This window comes from Aythya marila, assembly GCF_965140915.1.
Source record: "Aythya marila genome assembly, chromosome: Z".
In the NCBI taxonomy this organism is placed as follows: Eukaryota; Metazoa; Chordata; class Aves; order Anseriformes; family Anatidae; genus Aythya; species Aythya marila.
The window spans coordinates 55,162,797-55,181,985 of NC_139080.1; the positions used below are offsets into that span (position 1 = coordinate 55,162,797).

Sequence of the window (19,189 nt, forward strand, 5' to 3'; positions counted from 1 at the left end):
CCTCTTTGGTTTTGTGTGGAAGCCTCTACAGGCTTTGGGTTGACATTTTTCCTTCAGATGGCAGCACACTTTGCTGGCACCAAATGAGGCAGTGGTTTGGAGGCCAGCATGTGCGGCAGGTATGTGTAACAGTGGTATTGAGCTCATGCTGTTAGATGCTTAACTGGGTTTCCTGTGGGAATGGTCTCAACACAGCCGCTGTCATGCAGACAAAAAAAGCCTGTGAGAGACTAGTGGGATTTCAGTCTGTGCTTAAATTGCACCATTCTTCTGTGTCCTGTCACCCTGCTTTTGTGATGGGCATGGAGCATGGTCATGTACCTGGTGTTGCAGTGTTTTCAGGCCATAGCAAGCATGGATGAGGCCATGTAGCAGTGATTGCTCCAGTTTCTTCCTGTGGGAACACCAGCAGCTCACTGGGGTTTGCTTTCCAGGAGCTTGGGTCCCATAGGACCATGCAGGTTTTGGTGCTCTGCCTGGTGGCAGCCTGAGCTCAACTCAGAGATCATCAAACAGAGTGTGGGCCATGGGCTGCAGGTTCTCTCAGGCCAAACCTGTCCTGTCTGCTCGACTGTACATCCCTTACACTGTAGAAATGCAACCTCTGGCAGTGAATCTACACACTTGGGGCTGAGGCATTTTTAATACACTGTGACTCTTTTTAACTCTTGAGCAGAGGTCTTCACACTGAGACCAGGAATTCTCTCACAGTGGCTGTGATGAACACCTTTTTGACAGTCCAGGCAAACTCTAACAACTAATTCTTCTTTCCCCAACATTTTGCTGTGCTCAGCAAGCCCTGCAAGCCTGGAACAGGTATCTCCAACACAGCAGCCATGCCTTTTAAAGCTGATGATGTTGCTCAGTTAAAAAATATGTTTAATTCAGATTTGTTCCCATTTTCCTGATACTGAGGGGAGTTTTGTGGCTTACCAGTATGGCAGTGTCTCGTGAACAAGGAGAAAGAGTGTTTTTGTTTATTTTGGTGAGTTACACTGATGCATCATCTTCGTGGACCCTCTCTTCTCTTGAATAATACATAGCATGTTCATGGGGGCCCAGGGAAGCAGATGCTGTAGGGCTGCTCCAGTAGCCCTTGCTGACACACTGGACACTGTGCATTACCATCTGCATTGACAAGCTCTGGCCAGTTTCTCACTTCAGCAGCTTAAGCAAGCTTCCTTGCAAGGCAGTGATTAAGGTCCTCCTAATATATTAATTTCCAGTGCCTCAGCAGGCTCCAATTACCTTTTAAGATTCTTCCATGGGAAGGAAACCAGTGAAAACCACAAGACATCATCCTATGCAAAGAGGCTCTGTGTTTTGAGCAAATCTGCTGTCCTTTGACTCACCTAACACACTCCCCCTGCTCCCCTCTCCTGTCCCTGTGCTTTAGGGAAGGAATGACTGCCAGCACTATTGCCCTCATTCTGAGAGGCATTATGTAATTTTTGCCTTTAACATCCCTTTTAAACTGTCTACCTCAGCTTTTTGCAGCAGAGAAGTGCCCTTCACCAGGCTTGGGAAGTTGGCTGGGCTGCAGGAGTGCCCCGGTACCGTCACTGTCATGGTGCATTAAAACAGCTCACTGAGGGAGGCCTGGATTGGAGAAATCTCAGCACAACCCTTTGCAGTGCGCTCCATGAAAATGTCTTTGCACCATCAGCTCAATTAACCCACCAGTGCACTTTTTGTACCTGGTTTTCCACCCTGTCTTCAATTCTCCCCTCTGCAGTGGGGTCCTATTGCTTTGCAACCTCTTGTATCCAAAGTTGTTAACATAACCTTCGCTGATCTATACTTAGCCTGCTGAGTCAACAAGAGTAGCCACGTTTGTGTGCTGCCTGGTTGTGTTTACAAAATTACACAGATTCAGAAGCAGCAGAGCTTCTGGGTTCTCCTGGCATGTAGCCTTGGCGGCTATCGGTATCACAAAGAGCTGGTACATCTAATCAAACCACTGTCTCTCTGCTGTATTTTGGAGAAGAAACTGAGTAGGCTGAGAAGTCAGGGTTGTGTTTTCATAGGCTTTTTCTTTAAATTGTAATTTTCAAATACTTAATGTTTCCTACTCCAGAGAGATTGCTGCTTTTTTCCCCTCTGATGCTTGTGCTAATGCATTGTGACACTACAACTCTGAGCGCTAAATGGAGTGTTTGCTGGAGATGGGGAAATCTGCATCTCTCAGGAATAATGGTAGAATAAGCTTTACCATTGCCTACCCCTCAGCTGCAGAAATCTCACCAAAAGCAGTGTCACTGTGAGCTCACTGGTCCCTAATACAAAGTTTCATCTTTTAAACTAGGCTGGAAGCTGAGCGTCAAAACTTCAGCTTACCAGGTCAGTCTCCCAAAAGCAATGCCATACACATATGTTACAGGGAAAGTACAAGCAATGGTCATTAAGGAAGATGCTTGCTAGATGCAGCATCTTTAAATAAAAGAGAGATTCGTGTGTCACACTGCCTCAGCCAGTGTCCCCTGTGCTGCTCAATTATCTCTGAAGTAGTAGCAAAACACACTGTCTTCACTAAAATTTGAGGGAAGCATGCCCAGTGGATGATGTTTATCTTGAGTTCAGCAAGGCTTCTGGCACTATTTCTCACAACATCCTCAGAGACAATCAGATGCTAGATAAGTGAACGGTGAGGTGGACTGTCAGGTTCAGAGGGCTGTAATCAGCAACATGAGGTCCAGCTGAAGGCCAGTCAGCATCGGAGTACCCCAGGGGTGGATGCTAGGGATACTAGCTAATTAACATTGTTTATGTTAATGTCTGCACACTCAGCAAGTTTCCAGGTGACACAAAACAGAATAGCTGATGCACCACATATTTGTGCTGCCTTTCACAGGGACAGATTGGAGAATTGGCTGACAGAAACTTCAGAGACTTCATGAAGTTCAGTTAAAGGAGATGCAAAGTTCTGCATCTGCAGATGAACAACCTCAGGCTGGAAGCCCACTGGCTGGAGAGCAGGTTGGCAGAAAAGCCTTGGGGGGCTTTGTGGACACCAAGTGACCCAGATGAGCCAGAAATCCACCCTTGCAGTGAAGAAGGCCACCAGCACCCTGAGCTGCATCAAGCAAAGCCTCACCAGCAGGTCAGAGGAGGTTATTCTTACTCTCTATTCAGCACCGGTGAGACAAACCTGGAGTGGTGGTTCTGGTTCTGGCCTCCCCAGGACAAAGGAGACATGGGCTTACTAGAACAAGTCCACCAACAGGCCATAAAGGTGATGAAAAGACTGGAACGCCTCTCCAATGAGGAAAAGCTGAGAGAGTATTCTTCTGTTCAGCCCAGAGAAAAGAAGATTGAGGTGGGGTCTTACCAGTGGCTACCTGATGGGCAGAAGTAAAGAAAAGGGAATCAGGGAAAGGGAAGAGGAAGGCTTAGGGCAAGGGTAAGGGAACATGATTTTCAGTATGGAATGTAGTAAGCCTCTAGAACAAAAGCTACTACGCCTCAGTATCCTAATCAGGACTGCTGAATATCTGTCTTCAAAATATGCTGGATGTCTCTCTTCAAAATATGCTTAAACCAAAAAGCATGGGTTTGGGGTTGTGAAGTGAAATGCAATGTTTGAGGTAGGCAGAGTTTTGGAGGTTGTTATTGCCTAAGTTTTACTCTCTGAGTAACCTAAATTGGTTCTCTAAACTGTTGTGGTTTTTTTGTTTGTTTGTTTGTTTGTTTTTGTTTGTTTGTTTGTTTGTTTGCATCTGGAAAAGCAGAAGACAATTAACCCATGGAAGAGATAGAGTCCCTTTATGGTTTTCTGAAAAGCTTTATGGATAGCAGGGGTATTCATGGACTATATTCATCTCTTCAGTACCTCTCTGAATCTCCTCCTATACAGCTGCATGTGGAAAGAAGTCTGCAAAAAGCCCTTATTGTGATACCCACTGATTGATCAACATGATCTATAAACTGCAACCAAACCTCTTGGGAATACATGTTATAATGGGACTGCATCTTTCTTTCTAGGACGGAGTTGCTGAGAACTGCACTGCAAGGTAACTTGCCCAGGAACTATTTCTCTATTACAGTATGCTACCATCTCCTCCAGCAGGAGGTGTGAGAATATATAGGTCTCTTGTAATGCATTACCAAGAGATCGGGTAAAGCCCCCGTGGAGGTATGGTGTCCTCTCTGCTGGATCAGTGGGTCCTGTGATGTGAAGGAAGAGCCTGTACCAAGGAAACAGAAGATGGAAGCCTCCCTATGGGCTCATTTCTGAAATGCCTCTGAACAGCTGCCATTCTCCTCCTTCATTCCCTTACAACATGCTCGCCTTGAATTATTTCTGCTGGAGATAAAGCAAGACGCCTTGGTGTTATTTCACAGTCTGGGCTCTGTCTTTCTTTGCACACACAGAGTCTGTGTGTAAGATTTCATCATTGTTAAGTGCAGACATGTTGTAATGCCCCAGATAGGCTAGGCAGAGACACTAAGGGTGAAACGTGGGATAATTGGATATCAAATAAACATCTGCAGAGCTTTAGTAGCTAAACAGCAGAGATCTCTTCAGGGCAAATCTAGAAGCAAGAACATCCAGGTATTTGGATAACACGTGGCTTAACAGCTACAGGGGGAGAGGCACGTTTGATGGGGCTAGCACAGATGGTGTCTCATACTGACTGTAAGGTATCATATATAAAGGGTTTTGAATTCTCTGAGACGTTGCAATTAAATTAGATCAAGCTGGTGCTGGATGATGTCAGCTCCAAGCCAGCAACTCTGCATGCTTAAGCTCAAGCTCAGAATGAACTCCTCGTGTCTTGCCAATGATGGCAAAGAGAGCTGCCTCAGTAGGCATGCGTGTGTGATGGTGACTTCAGACGTGCTGATCTTACTGCGACTCAGATATCTGTGCATGCTGCAAAACTAATGATAAATGTTTAAACAACCCCAAACCACTGCAAAGAGAGGAAAAATATATTTAAAAATAAATAAAGAAAGAAAAAGACATAAACCTGACTAAAACTAGTGAAGCCATTTCCCCTGACCTGTGTGCTGCATGTGGTTTGTGGCATTGCACTGGTTTCCTCCTTTCATGTTTTGCTTGGCCTGCTGAAGAAACAGAGATGTGTGTCCTGACATGTGGCTGTGGGCTGACCACAGACCTCTTCTACTTTCTGTCTGTCTGGGTTCCTCTGGGCTTGACTTGCCTCTTCTGTGCTTGAGTGGCAGCCTGAAGTCCCCCAGCGTGTCACCGTAATTCTCCTTGCACCTTCTGTGGGTTTGGGTTCAGATCTGGTTAAGAGTTTATTGGGTCTGGAGGCTGTTCAGTGTTGTCTGGTAAGTATGGCTGTCAAAATTGCAGCTATCTCTGGCCAGACTGTCCATATGCTATCCCCAGGAAGGCCAGATGCTCCTTCCTTTCCTAAGAGTAGTGCTGTCATATCTTGGCTGATAGATCCCACTGCTCTGCTTTGCATGCAGAGCTCCCTGAGCTCCAAGGCAAGAGCCCAGCCTTGCCAGCTTCCCAGGTTTGCTCCAAAAGCGGCCAGCTTCTTGACCAAGCAACCCCAGTGTGGGTGATAGGTTGGCTTGCTATGTACAGTAAAGAATAAATATTAAATCGTAAATATAAACAAGAGAGTAAGTGGACTAACGGAGATTTCAAAGCTGGTCTGAGACATATTTTTCGTGTTTAGTGATCACTCTTCCTATTTTTAATGTTGTTCCCTGGATTTATTTTGATAATCTCTTGACTTTTTTTGTCTATATTGTGCCAGCTTCTAGCTGAATGCTTTCTAGTTGTTGCTAATTTCTTTTGGCACAGGCATGAGTCTTACACACAAGCTATTACTTTATTCATAGAAGTTTATAGTAGTTATTTGTACCTAAATAATTTCAGTTCAAATGTCATATTTTTCCTATACGGAAATATTTTTCCATCACTTTTCTTGACACATACGCATGCTAATATGCCTCTGAATTAAAACATGCCTTTTTTTCTTCCTTCTTCAAAAACAGTTCATAGAACTATTTGCATACAAACAGCACAGTAGGTTAAAGTCAACAGCGTATTGTCAACAGCATATTTCTCATTCATCACTTTATTTCTTTCACGTGTTTTGTTCCCTGCTACTTTCAGAAAGTGTCCAAAACTGCAACAATATTGTGGTTGTGGTGTTTATTCAATCTCCTTGCACTTTCTGCAGGTATTTAACCCGAATTTTTGCCTTTTTTTTCCTCTTTGTTTCTTTGTATACTGTGGTGGTTTTTTTTGTTTGTTTGTTTTTTGTTTGTTTGTTTGTTTGTTTTTGGTTTTTTTTTTGTTTTTGTTTGTTTGTTTGTTGTTTTTTTTTTCCCCACATTCCTTGTTTCTTTTTTGGGTGTTTATGTTTGTTTGGTTTGGTTTGTACTATTTTGCAAAAGAAATTGCGTGGAGTTCTGGTCTTTTTTGAAAATCAGTGTCAGGTATTCTTACATTTCATTATATCACAATTGCCTACAATCTCGGTGTGACTGAAACATTTACACAGCAAAAGACATTAGGAAAACATTTGTGCAGCAAACCTAACTCCCAGAACTTTCACGTACTTTCCTAACAACCTGCAAACTGTTCTGGAGTACCTTATATTCTACTAGTTATTTTCTCTTTAGTTTATCATTGCAGGGTTACAGGGGTTTTAGCTATCTCTGAGTGAACACAAATATAATGATCACAGGCAGATGCATACCGTACACGATTATGAATTGTGGGAGAAGTAACAGAAGTAATATCAGAGAAAAAACAAGTTGTTTCACATGCAACGTAACTGAAATAAATAATTGTAATGACAACAGCACTTGCTAAAATGTGGTATGTTCTACTGCTTTGGTAGCTATAAAAAAGCATCTGCCTAATTTTGTATATTTTGCAGATTTCTGAGAATGTAAAGCATGCCACTGCCATATGTCACTTAATCCCCAGAGACACAGATGTGTCCCATCCGCTTTTGTTCTTATGTGCAGCATTTTCACTTTTGTCTGTGTCTGCAAAGGCATTATTTCTTTCTTTGCCCTTTGGTTTAAAATGCACACCATCGCACCTTCGGGGAAGAGTACTCACATACAAGACAATGGAATCATATCAGCTGCCTCAAGCCTGTGTATTTGTGTGTGTGTGAGTACTGTGTATTTGAATACGTCTGTCATTTAAAATCTCTTTTTAATCTGCTTTCCTTCTGGGTAATATTTGACTCTTATCTTCAGCTCTCACTACGCAGATTGTTTTTGCATCTTACACTCAAAACTCATTAGTTACCCAGAGGAATGTGAGAAATGCCTGCTTTTCCTACTCAAAAAAAAAAAAAAAAAAAAAAAAAAAGGACCTAATCTTCCTGATATTGGTCATCTCTGCTCTTTTATACCAGATAAAGAGCTCCCAGCAGAGATGGGTATTAAAGGGTATGTGAGGAAAGGTTTCAACTCAAAGACTTTAGGCACATGACAACATGCTAAAAAGAGTATATAGGCCATTATATAATGAAAGGACGGGATTATTTTTTTTTTTCAGTGGTCCTGATGGCTTGGTGCAGATGTTTTAAAGGCTGAGATATGTGTGTAAGGTGAAGAGACATGTATTAGGATATTAACAGTGGGATACCTCTCAAATTCATGGCAGTTAGGAGAAAAAAAAAAAAAAAAGGGGGGGGGGAAAAAAGCTGTATTTTTTTTTGTATTATGCTAGTTTACATCATCTCCATGCAACATAAGTGTAGTTAATGCAATCATAGAGGTGGAGGAGCGCAGGAGGAGGGAGTCGGAGCAGGGGTGAAGACTGGGACTCTCCTTGCCAAGACATATTACAGGGAGCTGTGGTTGTGCAGAGGTGACTCCTGCTGGCCTTCCAGAGATCACTGGGGACGAGCAGTGATGGACACCAGTGGAAACAAATAAAACCACACGGTAAAAGTGAGGCACTGGTGACATGGCCATCAGCATGCTGGAGCAGGCTGCTGAATTCCCCACTCACACCGGCTCGCAGAGCAGCATCCTTCCACATCCTTTCACCTCTACACAGTTCAGTACCCAAGCCAGTAAATGAAGGGAAAGCCCTCATCAAAAGAGCACTATGAACCTCACTAATCGAGTGCTGCTAATTAGGCAGCCATGGTGATCTGCACCACATTCACAGATGTCTCTAAAAAGGAGCCCACTCAAGCCCACGAAATACCATTGCTACTGACCATAACCTCTGCGACATGTTTGGTCACACTGCATCGTGCTTCATTTCCACAACAAGATGGTTGTGTGCAACATTTTCACTCTGACCCGTCCTCTGCATCATCCAGAGCAGTTCGACTGCCAGTGTAGCTTCAGCAACATCACATCAAGGCAGTTGTTTTGAGGCAAGGTCCCTCCATCACCCCTGAGCTGTGAAAAAAAGAACAGCTTTCTCTGCCTAGCAGAGGCAAGTTTGTGACTAAGCAAGAGCACCTGGGAGAGCGATGTCTGATTTTCATCTGTGCTTTCTTCACATCTTGGGAACTTTTTATCATCCTGGGAGATCAACTATTTTTCTCTTCTTCTTCCAGGGTCCTGCTGATCCTGGATTTTTTTATTTTTATTTTTATTTCTATTTTTTTTTCTATTTATATTGTGATATTTTCAGGGTAGAAAGTGGAGACTGAACAACTGGTTTGCACAATAAACTGTATATGTCATTCCGGCCGCCAGCACTATTATTATCTACAATGGGTTTATATATATAGAGATAAAAAAATCTCTTCCTATCATCTCCTCAGCCCCCAGCAGATTTACCTATTTGTTTCCTTTTCTGAAATCATATTACACCTGCCTGTCCACCTAGGTTTTCCCAGATCTGAGCAACAAATGATGAACTTTTGCCCTTCCAGCCTGTAAACCGTACTTGCACAGCAATTATAACCAGCAAAGGCACTGAGGATTCAAAAGCCAAATTCAGTGATGGCTTCTTCTGCCTTAGTCCTGCATTGTTCAAGACTCTGCTGTGGCCTTGGAGCAAAGTGGGAGGGCTGCACTGCCTGCAAGGCATGGGCAAGGGCAGTCAACATGGACCTGGGAATGTAGAGAAAGTTGCAAGGATTCTGTGTTAGAAACTCAAATGGTGGATGGCAAGAAATGGTGGGTGTCAGGGCCCCATGAAGGGGGTGTGAGCTTCCCTGCTGGGAATTTTGACAGCACCTTGAACAGCTGCTCATTTCTCATCCTTTTCTGTGCTGCACACCTGAACTGGGAAATATGAATATACATCTTCTCAAGATCCGAAATACGTTACTGCGAGGGAACCAAAACTTACATAAAACATCTGTGGACGAGAATCACCCCTGTTTGAAGCTGCAGTGCTCAGGTTTCACTAGGCCAGGCTAAACTTGCAGCCCATCTATGTGAAAGATGCTGCATTGATAGATAGCTGGTGATAGTTCGGAAGTTTTGGCAGCCAAAGAGGCTGCTATCAAGCAGCTTTGCTGAGGGAAAGAAGTCTTAGTCTTTGGTGGTCCAGGTCTTCAAAGGCAAAGGGAACTGTAAATACAGGCATGAATATTCCTAGCAGGGAGTCTGAATCTATTTTGCACTGAAGACAAAAGCTGCTTCTAGGAGCGTCTCAAGATGATGAGGGAAATGGCTGATTCTTAGCAAATTAGACTTGTGACCAATCAAACAAGGGTCTGTGGAGATCTGACCCAGGACACTTGAAATGTAAGATGTGCTTTGATTTGGCTCATTTCAGCACAGATTTGCCTTTGCTTATATCAAGTGGCTGAACTCAGGCTGTATCATGAAGGATACAGCTGTTTTCTTCCACACACTGAATGTCACAAGGTCTCAGTGGCACACGTGTGTTTATTAGCTTTGTTCTGTCTCCATTTCTGGGATGGTAAATGCTTTTGTCTTTCTCTCCTGTCCTGTTTTTTAGGGGATCAACAGGGAGATGAAATATGTTGTTTTCATTGCTGCCTTCTGCCAACCAAAACTGTATCAGCTGACTAACCCTGACTAAGAGAAATGAACTGCAGTGAAAATGAGGTACTCCCAGGCAACGATGGCATGGGAGCCTGATTTTGACATGTTTTTATCTGCCGATTTTAAAGCCTTGGTAACCTCAATGTACTGTTCCTTCAACCCAGTGCCTGCTGAGGTGGAGTGAATCTGTAGCTCTGAGAGATTATTTTAGCTCTGTGGTTTGACTATCCCTGTTTACTGGAATCCGTGAGCAAACCAGGCGTTTGTTTTGTTGGGAATCCATAAGTAGGTTGACTTTGGAGAGTGTTTTTTAATTAGCTTTCTAGCTGACAGCTGTGGAAATAAGCCATTGTAACAAATTATCATTACAATTATTACAAAAACAGACATCCAGTAATTTGCCCCATATCATTCATGTCTGTCTTAGCAATGCATGTGTGAGGGGATCCTTCCTCTCCAGCATGGAGGGTTGCCTGTGAAGTCTCTGACCTCCTAAATTCTTGGTCTCCTCTATAACTTGAGGATAAAGCCTAAACAAGAATGGATACAATTCAAAGTCACTGCCTGGGTGACAGCTGAAGCACTGACAACAGAAAACCATATAACAAACATTTTTTATTATTATTATTTTTTCTCTATTCCTGTTCTTACAGCTGCTCCTTCTCAAGCTAGTGTGCTGATGTCTTTTCTAAAGTGGAACAATATTCAGGGCATATACTTCATTTGTCTTGACCTGCTCTGCCACTCTGAAGGCTCAGGGCAAAAAAAGTTCTTCAAAAAGAGAGAAGGATGGGTAAGAAATGTTAAATGTATTTTCCACATCATTATATAAAAACAACAACAATTTGCTTTTTTTCCCCCTAAACCTACTGACTCAGAGATTAAAACAATAAGTAGCATCCTACTCCACAGCCAGCATATATTCAGCATCAGCAAGGCCCACTGCATGACACACAATTAGCTTTGTGCCTAACGAGGCCTCCCTAGAGCAACTGAGGACACTGACCCTATGGAGTGAGTCCAGTGGGTGTCCCTGAGAGGAAGGGCTGCTGGAGCACAGCACATCTAGTGAGAGGTGGAGTGAAATTGGCTTGGTGATGAGAAATCAAAGGGGAGCTCTTCTGGCTGCCTCATCTCTCGCAAGGGAGGGCTGATGGTGATGAAGTCAGACAGTCCTGAGAGGTGCTCAGGCACAGCACCAATTAGACAAAAGTCACATCTTGGGGCTTTTCCAGGAGATCAGTGCAACCTACTTTCTCTGAAGGATGTTCAGCATAAAGGAGACCACCACTCCTGAGGATCTTCCCAGACTGACTGCACTAGGGTCAACTTAATCGAGCTCCTCTGAGAAAGGGTATTGGACTGGGCAACATTTGGAGGTCCATTTCAGCTGAATTATTCTATAAGTCTATAATCTACAAGTCTACATTATCTTATATTTTTTCCCTTGCCATTGTGGAGATCAAAGTGCCCTAGACACTCTTTTTTACATAATCACAGTTGAAGTTAAGGGAACACAGGACGTGGTTTTGTCAAACCAACCTGCAAATTATGGCTTTAGGTTGTTTAAGCAGCAACAGACTTCCCACCTACTATTATGTGGTCTTCAAATCACCTGCTAATAAGAATATCATGGTGCCCTGTCTTTGGTCAAAGGGAGGGGAACACAGTCCCTCTTGTCCTAAGTGGTGGCATAAGACAGAAGGCTTAATGTGTCTCAAAGAAGGAAGGAGGAAGGATGAACTCCTCCCTATCCTCAATGTGAAATGAGATCTCAAGCCTGTACCTTTCCCCTAAGTCCTTTGTCCAAATCTATGCCACATCAAAGAGATAAATAGGGACTTTGGCTTTCTGTTAACTGATCTGTCCTCATGCAACATCCTGGAAGACAACAAGGCCTGTAGACATCTAATTCTGGAAGTCAGTAAGTACTGCAGACATCCATTTTAGTTCTCTGGTAACCACAGTTTCTCTTAGCTGGGAAAGGCCAGTAGATAGCAGGGCAGGGCAGGGTCACCTGCATCTTGTGTTTGATGAGCATAAGTACTCATGCTCATTATCTTATTTTTCTATTGCAATTCACTGACTTAATTGTGAGCCGTAGGCAGAAAGACTGTTATTTCCACTTACATCATCTGGTTCGGGTCTCTGCCTTGTTACCAGCTGCTTTGCTCAACACAGAAAGTACTTGATAAGCAACACATTTTCTTCAAGCTATATTTGCTCAGCAATAAACTCCTGCCTACCTGGCTCACTCCCTTGGGTGCTGCTGATTGCCACTGCTAGCTCTACCTGTCTAGGGTGGCTCTGCTCTCTTCTTTTATTAGATTATGCAGGCAGTAGGTATCCTTGAACAACCATGCCAGGAGTGATGCAAAGGTTTTGATCTACTTTAATCACTTCTTAGAGCTGGAGAAACTTTCTTTCTCCCTGCTTAATTACCACCTACAACATCCAATAGGTTACTGCCATCACTAACTCATCCTCTCCTCCACCTCTCTTTGGAGAACAAACCAGAGGGAGCAAAAAGGTCTGGAGCTCTCTTTAGAACCTGAATCTTGTGCCTGAAATGGGAATTTCTGCTCTGAGGTTGTCAGATGGCCTCCTGTGCTGGAGCAAGGCTGAATGCTCCTGAGGCACCATCGGCCATTCTCCCAAAGACGACTTGGAAGATACCTTCCTGTGCACTGTACCAGCTGCTGGAATGATGCAACCAAGAGAGGATCAGCTCAGAAGATGTGGGGAACTGGGCTGAATGTGACCTTCAGACTTCAAATTAAGAGCATGAAAAGCTCTAAATAATATGACTTTCATATCTGGTTCTAGTCAGGGAAATTATGAGATCTAAAGTTGAAGCTCTTCCATTGACCACCCAAGCTACCATGAAAACACACTATATTCTGTTAAGGCACAGGAATTCTAGCATCTATTCAGCAATGTCTCCTTGGACTAAACCAGTCTGATATTCACAGCTCACTGTGGTTCTGTCAGTCCTATGCAACTGAGGCCCAAAGTTTAGACTTCAGATATAGACATTTAAATACCATCCTTCATTCCTCCTACTACAGAGATCTCTAAACTCCCTTCACTTCCATTTTAACTAGTTCACATTAACAAAATTGTAGCTTGGCAGCAGAATCTGGCCTTTTGAGACTGTCTTGCCAATGATTTTGCTGCTGCAGAAAGAGCACCTGCTTACATGGAAGTGAACCAAAGCCAGTATCCTAGTGAGGATTTGCTCCTAGAGATCACCAGCTGTTTTCTGATGTGATCACCAGAGCTCATCTAAACCAGCAGAGCCATGAGAAACCAAAAGAGGGGTACAGCACAAGAATTCAACTCTGTACTGTGAGACAAAGAAAAGATCTTTTTTTTTTTTTTTTTTTTTTTTTGCACCAGCTCAGTAAGCCAAGTCAGGTTAAATTACTTCATCATTTACATCTTCTAGGTGGTAGTCTTGTTTGCAGCATCCTCTGCCATGGGTTTTGTCCAACCCAGCTTAGCCCTCCATTCCCACAGGATTGCAGGGTATGAGCTCGATCCTTACTTTGCCTTTGCCTTGGCTGAGCTTTTCAAAACACACAGCCGGAGTAGGGCCCTGATGTCAGCCTACAAGGAGCAAAGAAACTAAGAGGTCTGACTCTGCTCTGTGTGGTGTGTATGGCACTTTTATGACTTCACTTAAAAAAAAAGAAAAAAAAAAAAAAAAAAAAAGGACATAAAAGTACAGTAATTAAAATACATCGGTTAGCTGTTCAGCTCAATATTTAGCAGAGTGTCTAACTCCTGGGTTGTTCAAACCCAGCAGGTGCCCAAGCACTGGGCTAAAGGTAATGCTCCTTGGGGAGGCTAGGTGCCTGTATGGTCAGTGAGGTATATTTCTTGGGAGGAGAACTCCCTTACAAAGTCATTTGCAGCTGTGCCATGCCTCTGCTTGAGGTTACTATGAATCTGATGGACTCACAGGGGACTTCCATCCTCTGGATGCTCCTTCAGGAAGCTGATGACGAGTTTGCCTAATTTCACTAAGGCATATATCCCAAGAAAGCATTACTAGCTCCAGGTGCTTTGGGAAGGACAGATGCAGTGACCTAAGAAGAAGGGCACAGCTCCCAGCAGTAGCACAAGCAGAGCTGGGATGAGGTTGCTGAAATGAAAATTCATGGGGAAAATAAAATAAAATAAAATAAATCTTGTGTTTTTTGTTTGTTTGTTTGTTCGTTTTTTGTTTTCCTAGTCCTTTTAACCACTTCCCTGTCAATCAGCCCTGCAGGAATTTTCAGTAGTTGAGGAACTGCTACGAATTCTGTTGAAACAACCCAGCACTACCTGCGAGTGATGTTAGTTATGACAGGCTTGCTGTGAATTCCACGAGTAGTCTTGTGGGAGTTCATTTGAAGCTTACTACTAAGAAGGCTCCACTATTGACAACATGTTAATAGCATCTTGATTTTTCTTCTGTTCTGCCCCAACTGTCCAATTTCTGTGGATTTTCTCTTTTCTAGAAATAAAATATATAAATACCCATAGAGCAGAGGGTAAATAGGGAGCACCTTCATTACAGGTTCATTTTATTCTGTATTAGCAGTTGTCTGTAAAAGCATATACTTGTAAACTTCTGGTAAAAGCACCTAACAAAAAATCCCCTGAATTATTTATAAAAGCTGTTTGAGTCTTCATGTGCTGCTCAGAGAAACTGAACATCCTCCTTGGTGAATTAGTGATTACTCAGTATTCAAAAGGCCATATTTTAAGTGTTTGAAATAGGACTGCACGTAAGCTGAGTTATATCAATAACCAGCAGCCATCACTTCGATGTTAGTTCAGCTCTGAAGTAGCACGGAAATGTCTTACCAACAAAGATAACAAGGTTCTTAATCAAGCAAGGGGGGGGGCAACATTTTCTGCAATACCACTGCTACATCAGGCAACTGAAATGTGGAGCTATAATAATGACATGCATAGTTGTTCTGAGGGTTCAGATAAACTAATGAGGAATTAGGGTGACTTGTATAGTCCAGTGCAACAACACGAATATGTAACTTTCCAGTGCACCTGCCTGTCTGAAGTATGTGGACTACCTTCCCTGTTTTAAAAGGCAATCCTCCTTTCTCTATGTAGAAACCATGGGTAACAAAACACGGTCCAGCACACCTGCAATGCTCAATTTTAAAATTTGTATTTGCTGCAGGCAGGAATGTTTCACCAAAAAAGCTGTCAGAGAGCAATAAAAGTGTGTTTTGTGTAAAACCCAGAACATCTTTCAGGACTATGGCTATTTCAATCTCCCTTCCCATTTAAAAAATCTTTGTCATTAGCGTTGCATTCCTCTATGCTTAGAAAGAGTCACACAGATACTACTTTTGTTTGTAACATGACAAAACTTCAGATGATAGCCTGATCACAGGTTAGACAGCTTAGACTACAGCAACCCATTATTATTTTTATTAGGTATTTCCAACTTACACCCGTCACTGCCTGAAAGGACTCTTTTTAAACGAACTCAAAGGTAGAAGAGAAAAACGTTAAACCACAAATAGCGAAGTCATACGTTTATGCAGCTGCGTATCTTACCAAATAATGCACAGAAAGTAAACAGTTACTAATTTTCTTCTGGTTATATTTTCTTTGTAGAACAACATAATTTCAGCATCACACCTACAGGGTTCTCACAGCCATCCTGTCCAGTCTGGAGTTATAACTTCTCATTCCCAAAATAAACACTGATAGAATAAAATTATAAAGGAGAGCAAGAACATTTTCCACTCCAAATGCAATCATTTAATTTCTGAAAGTGAAAATGGCTCAGGTTTCATTTAAAAAGCACACCTTTTCCTTTCTTAAGAAAAGGTGCACAGTAGTGTAAGATATACAGACTTAATCAAACTTATTACAAAACTTTTCCTAACTTCAGTACTGCACCCTGATGAAGTTTAAACTACATGCAGAAAAAAGTCCTGAAAAAGAGCTGGGGTGAGTGTGACTGGTGTTTATGAAAGAAATTATTAAAAAACAAAAAAACAAAAAACAGACAACCACAGATGAACTTACCTTTAAAGAAAGACAGGAACAAGGATGCCCAGAGACATAGTCCAGAATAAAAAAATCCCAAGCACTTTTCTGTGAGCATTGTCGAAACTGGCTGGCTATCCCTCCTGAGCAGAAGGTGAAATAGGATCAAGTCTTGGAGAGAGCCTGCAACGACTGATGGATTTGGCAATTACAGTAAAAAGGCACCAAACAAAAAGCTTCCTACCAGGAGAGAGAAGAGCACCTGCCTGTGTGCTTCTCCAGTCCCCAGGAGCCAAATCAGCTCAGTGCTGGGTCAGTCAATCCAAAAACAAAGGAGCTGGCTACTTTGCTTGGGACTCACAATCCCAGGCACTCTGAGCCTTTCCTTGGTCAGAAGCAAATGCCAGCAATCCCCGCACACAGCTGTGTGTGTGTTGCAAGGAGGGGGAGCTGTGCTGCCTGGGAGATGCTTTCCACATCCCCAGATTGTACCTTACTCGAGACAGCACGTCTGCAGCGCTTCCAGTGCTTGCACTCGAGTGCCTCTAGAGCTGCTTCCCAGAAAAATGAGTTTGTGTCCCTCTCTGCTCTCTCTCAGCTGCCAGTGTGACTTGCAGCATGCACCTGTGGCATGGTCTCCCTGCGATCCACCTGCCCTTTCTCAGGGGAGAAATGGTCCAGGTGCACAAGGTGGGGATAGTGACCCTGGACAGTCTCACGCCCTCTTCAATTTTCCCCTTTCCTATCTTCACATCCATTGAAGGCAGGCAGCTGCTCTCTGTGCCCCTTCCCGAGCTGCCCACTGCTCCTGGCTCTGCGCTGAGGAGTTTTACACACACCGTGGCTCCCCCAGGACAGTTCCTCTGCTTCTCCAATTCACTTGGTCAAGACGCAGAAAAATCTTGTAGTTCTTGGGCAATTTTGCCAGCCTGTGGTCTGTGCTGAATTTCAACAGTCACTGTCTTCATCCTGGCTTGCTTGGGGGTAGGAAGGATGTCTTGCACTTTTCTGTCCATTTTAACCAGTACCAGCTGGACATTGTGGCTGGGATTGAAATTTGTGCACCCTCCCCCTGTCCTCAGTTCTGAACTGGGATGACGAGTCTCTCCTGAATGCACACCCAGACCCTGCTTGTCTCTGCCCACACCTGAATTGTGTTAGGTTTGGGATGCAGATGGAAAGGAAGAGGGTTACATCTTCCATGCATGTAGCTGTCTGTTAGCACTCCATCCCCTTTTATTCTGTCAAGCAAACCTCCTAAGAAAACCCCACACTGACACCTCAAAGCAATACAGTTCTCTCGTATCCTAGAGAAAGACATGGCAGGGACATGCAGATGTAGAGATTTCCATTGGGCAGATTTGGACTACTCACCCATAAAGACAGATAACAGGAGCCTCCAGGGCATGCCTCACCTACTCACTAAGCTCTATGCTGGTACTGAATGACTTATACAAAACACAGGCTACCCCTTAGTGCTGCACCTGTAGCTAAGATGGGATTTGTCAGAGAATCAAAGGATCAAAGAATGATTGAGGTTGGAAGGGATCTCTGGAGGTCATCAGGTAAAAGCTCCCTGCCCAATCAGGGCCACCTAGACCGTGTCGCTGAGTACCAAAGTTGCAGTGAGCAGGAGGGAGGCCTGGGGCGATGGGGATGGGCACAGGCTGGCCCCAGGCATCCCCTGGCACCAAACCTCCCGCTGGGAGCAGCTGCAGAGCTGCAGGCCTGCGGCTGGGCAGCACGCACTGTCAGGGGGAGCACAGCAGTGGGGCCGAGCACCTGGGGAGGGGAGGGGAGGGGAGCGCCGAGACGAACACCCCAGCCCTCCTGGCCAAGGGCAGCATCGCCGTGCCCCAACCCCAGCAGACCTCACAGCGGGCATGCGAGGAGGCGGTGGGCACAGCAGCAGGAAGAGGCCGAAATGGCAGGAGGGCTGGGGATGGCGACACCAAATAAATTGTTAGCTACACTGAGACTTTATATATATATGATTTATTTTCTACATTGTATAGTTTTATGTCCTGAGGGCCTTCCATGTGCCCCATCCGCTGGCCCGGCCCTGTTGTGGCCAGCTCCTGGGGCGCTGCCCTAGTGTTGCCGGCGGGGTGGCCTCTTCTTGGCTGCTGGAGAAGAGGCCTGGGACGTGGGGGCCCTCCTCTTCGGGGCTCGCCGGGGCCCCCTTTCGGGATGGTCCCTGCCCTGGTCTGCTGTGGAGGCTCCAGGCACAGCCTCCGGTGTCTCCTCCTGGGGCGCTTCTTGCGCCAGGCTGGAGGGGGGGAGGCCGGGACCCCCTTGAAGGGCAGCACTGGAGCTGCCCGCAAGTTCCTCTGCGCTGGCTCCAGCAGCGTTGTTGGAGGGCTCTGCACCAGGACCAGGAGGCCCCTCTCGGGAGGCAGAAGGCCTGGGGGCAGCTGCGGGGCTGCCTGCCTGTCCCATGGCAGCACGGGAGCCCTCCAGGCCCAGCAGGCGGTGGGCCACCCAGCTGCACCGCTGCACGGTGATGCTGATGAGCCGGTGCACAAAGGTGGCTGCGTGCTCCGGCATGGAAAGCTGCAGCAGCTGCACCAGGCGATCTTCATCCAGCCCCAGGAGGCCCATGGCGGAGGTGAGGAGCTCTTCCACCATTTGCGCCTCCGCGTGGTCAGCCCCATGGATGCGCCTCAGCTCCTGGCGAAGCCAGGGCAGCACAGGACGGATGAGAGTTGGGTGGTCTCGCAAAAGGGAGGCCCAAACTTCAGGCTGGAGGCCTCCCACAAGAGCCGGCCCTGCAGCTGATGGCGGAGATGCTGCAGGGTGGTGACGGGGGTCGGTGGTGGCTGCGCGGCCACGAGCTCTCCCAGCCGGCTGGGTGATGAGAGACGCTTCTGCCGGCGCTGGGATGATGAGCTCCTTAAATTTGTTGTCTGCTCGCACCGAGTGCACGATGGAGCTGACCCTCCTCTTGCAGAGGGGGCACTCGGGCTTGCTCTCCACCCACTGCTGGATGCATCGGAAGCAAAACTGGTGGAGACATGGCATCACGTAGCCCGCGTTGTCCCAGGTGTCAAGGCAAATGGGGCAGCGGCTCTCCAGCGCCGTGGCCATGCTCTCCAGCTGCTGCAGTGGGCTGCGTGGAGCAGGCGATGAGGGGCTGCTCCTCCTCACTGCTGCTGCACCAGCAGCTGTCACGCTGCAAAAGGCAGAGAAGAGGCCACGGTTATCGGCTGGTGTGGGGGCAGCCGGAAGAGCTGTGCAGGTCCCC

The 19,189-nt window shown here is 45.2% G+C and overlaps 1 protein-coding gene across 1 annotated transcript in view; it reads right to left on the reverse strand.

The window, feature by feature from the left end:
- LOC309890509 (neuronal acetylcholine receptor subunit alpha-7-like) overlaps window positions 1–16,063 on the reverse strand; it is a gene marked incomplete at both ends in the record, with an annotated part of 58,168 nt that extends 42,105 nt beyond the window's left edge. The window contains one exon of the mRNA XM_082784410.1: window positions 15,985–16,063. Within this exon, the coding sequence (XP_082640536.1) occupies window positions 15,985–16,063 (79 nt within the window). The remainder of the gene's footprint in view (window positions 1–15,984) is intronic.
- Between the last annotated feature and the right edge of the window lie 3,126 nt (window positions 16,064–19,189).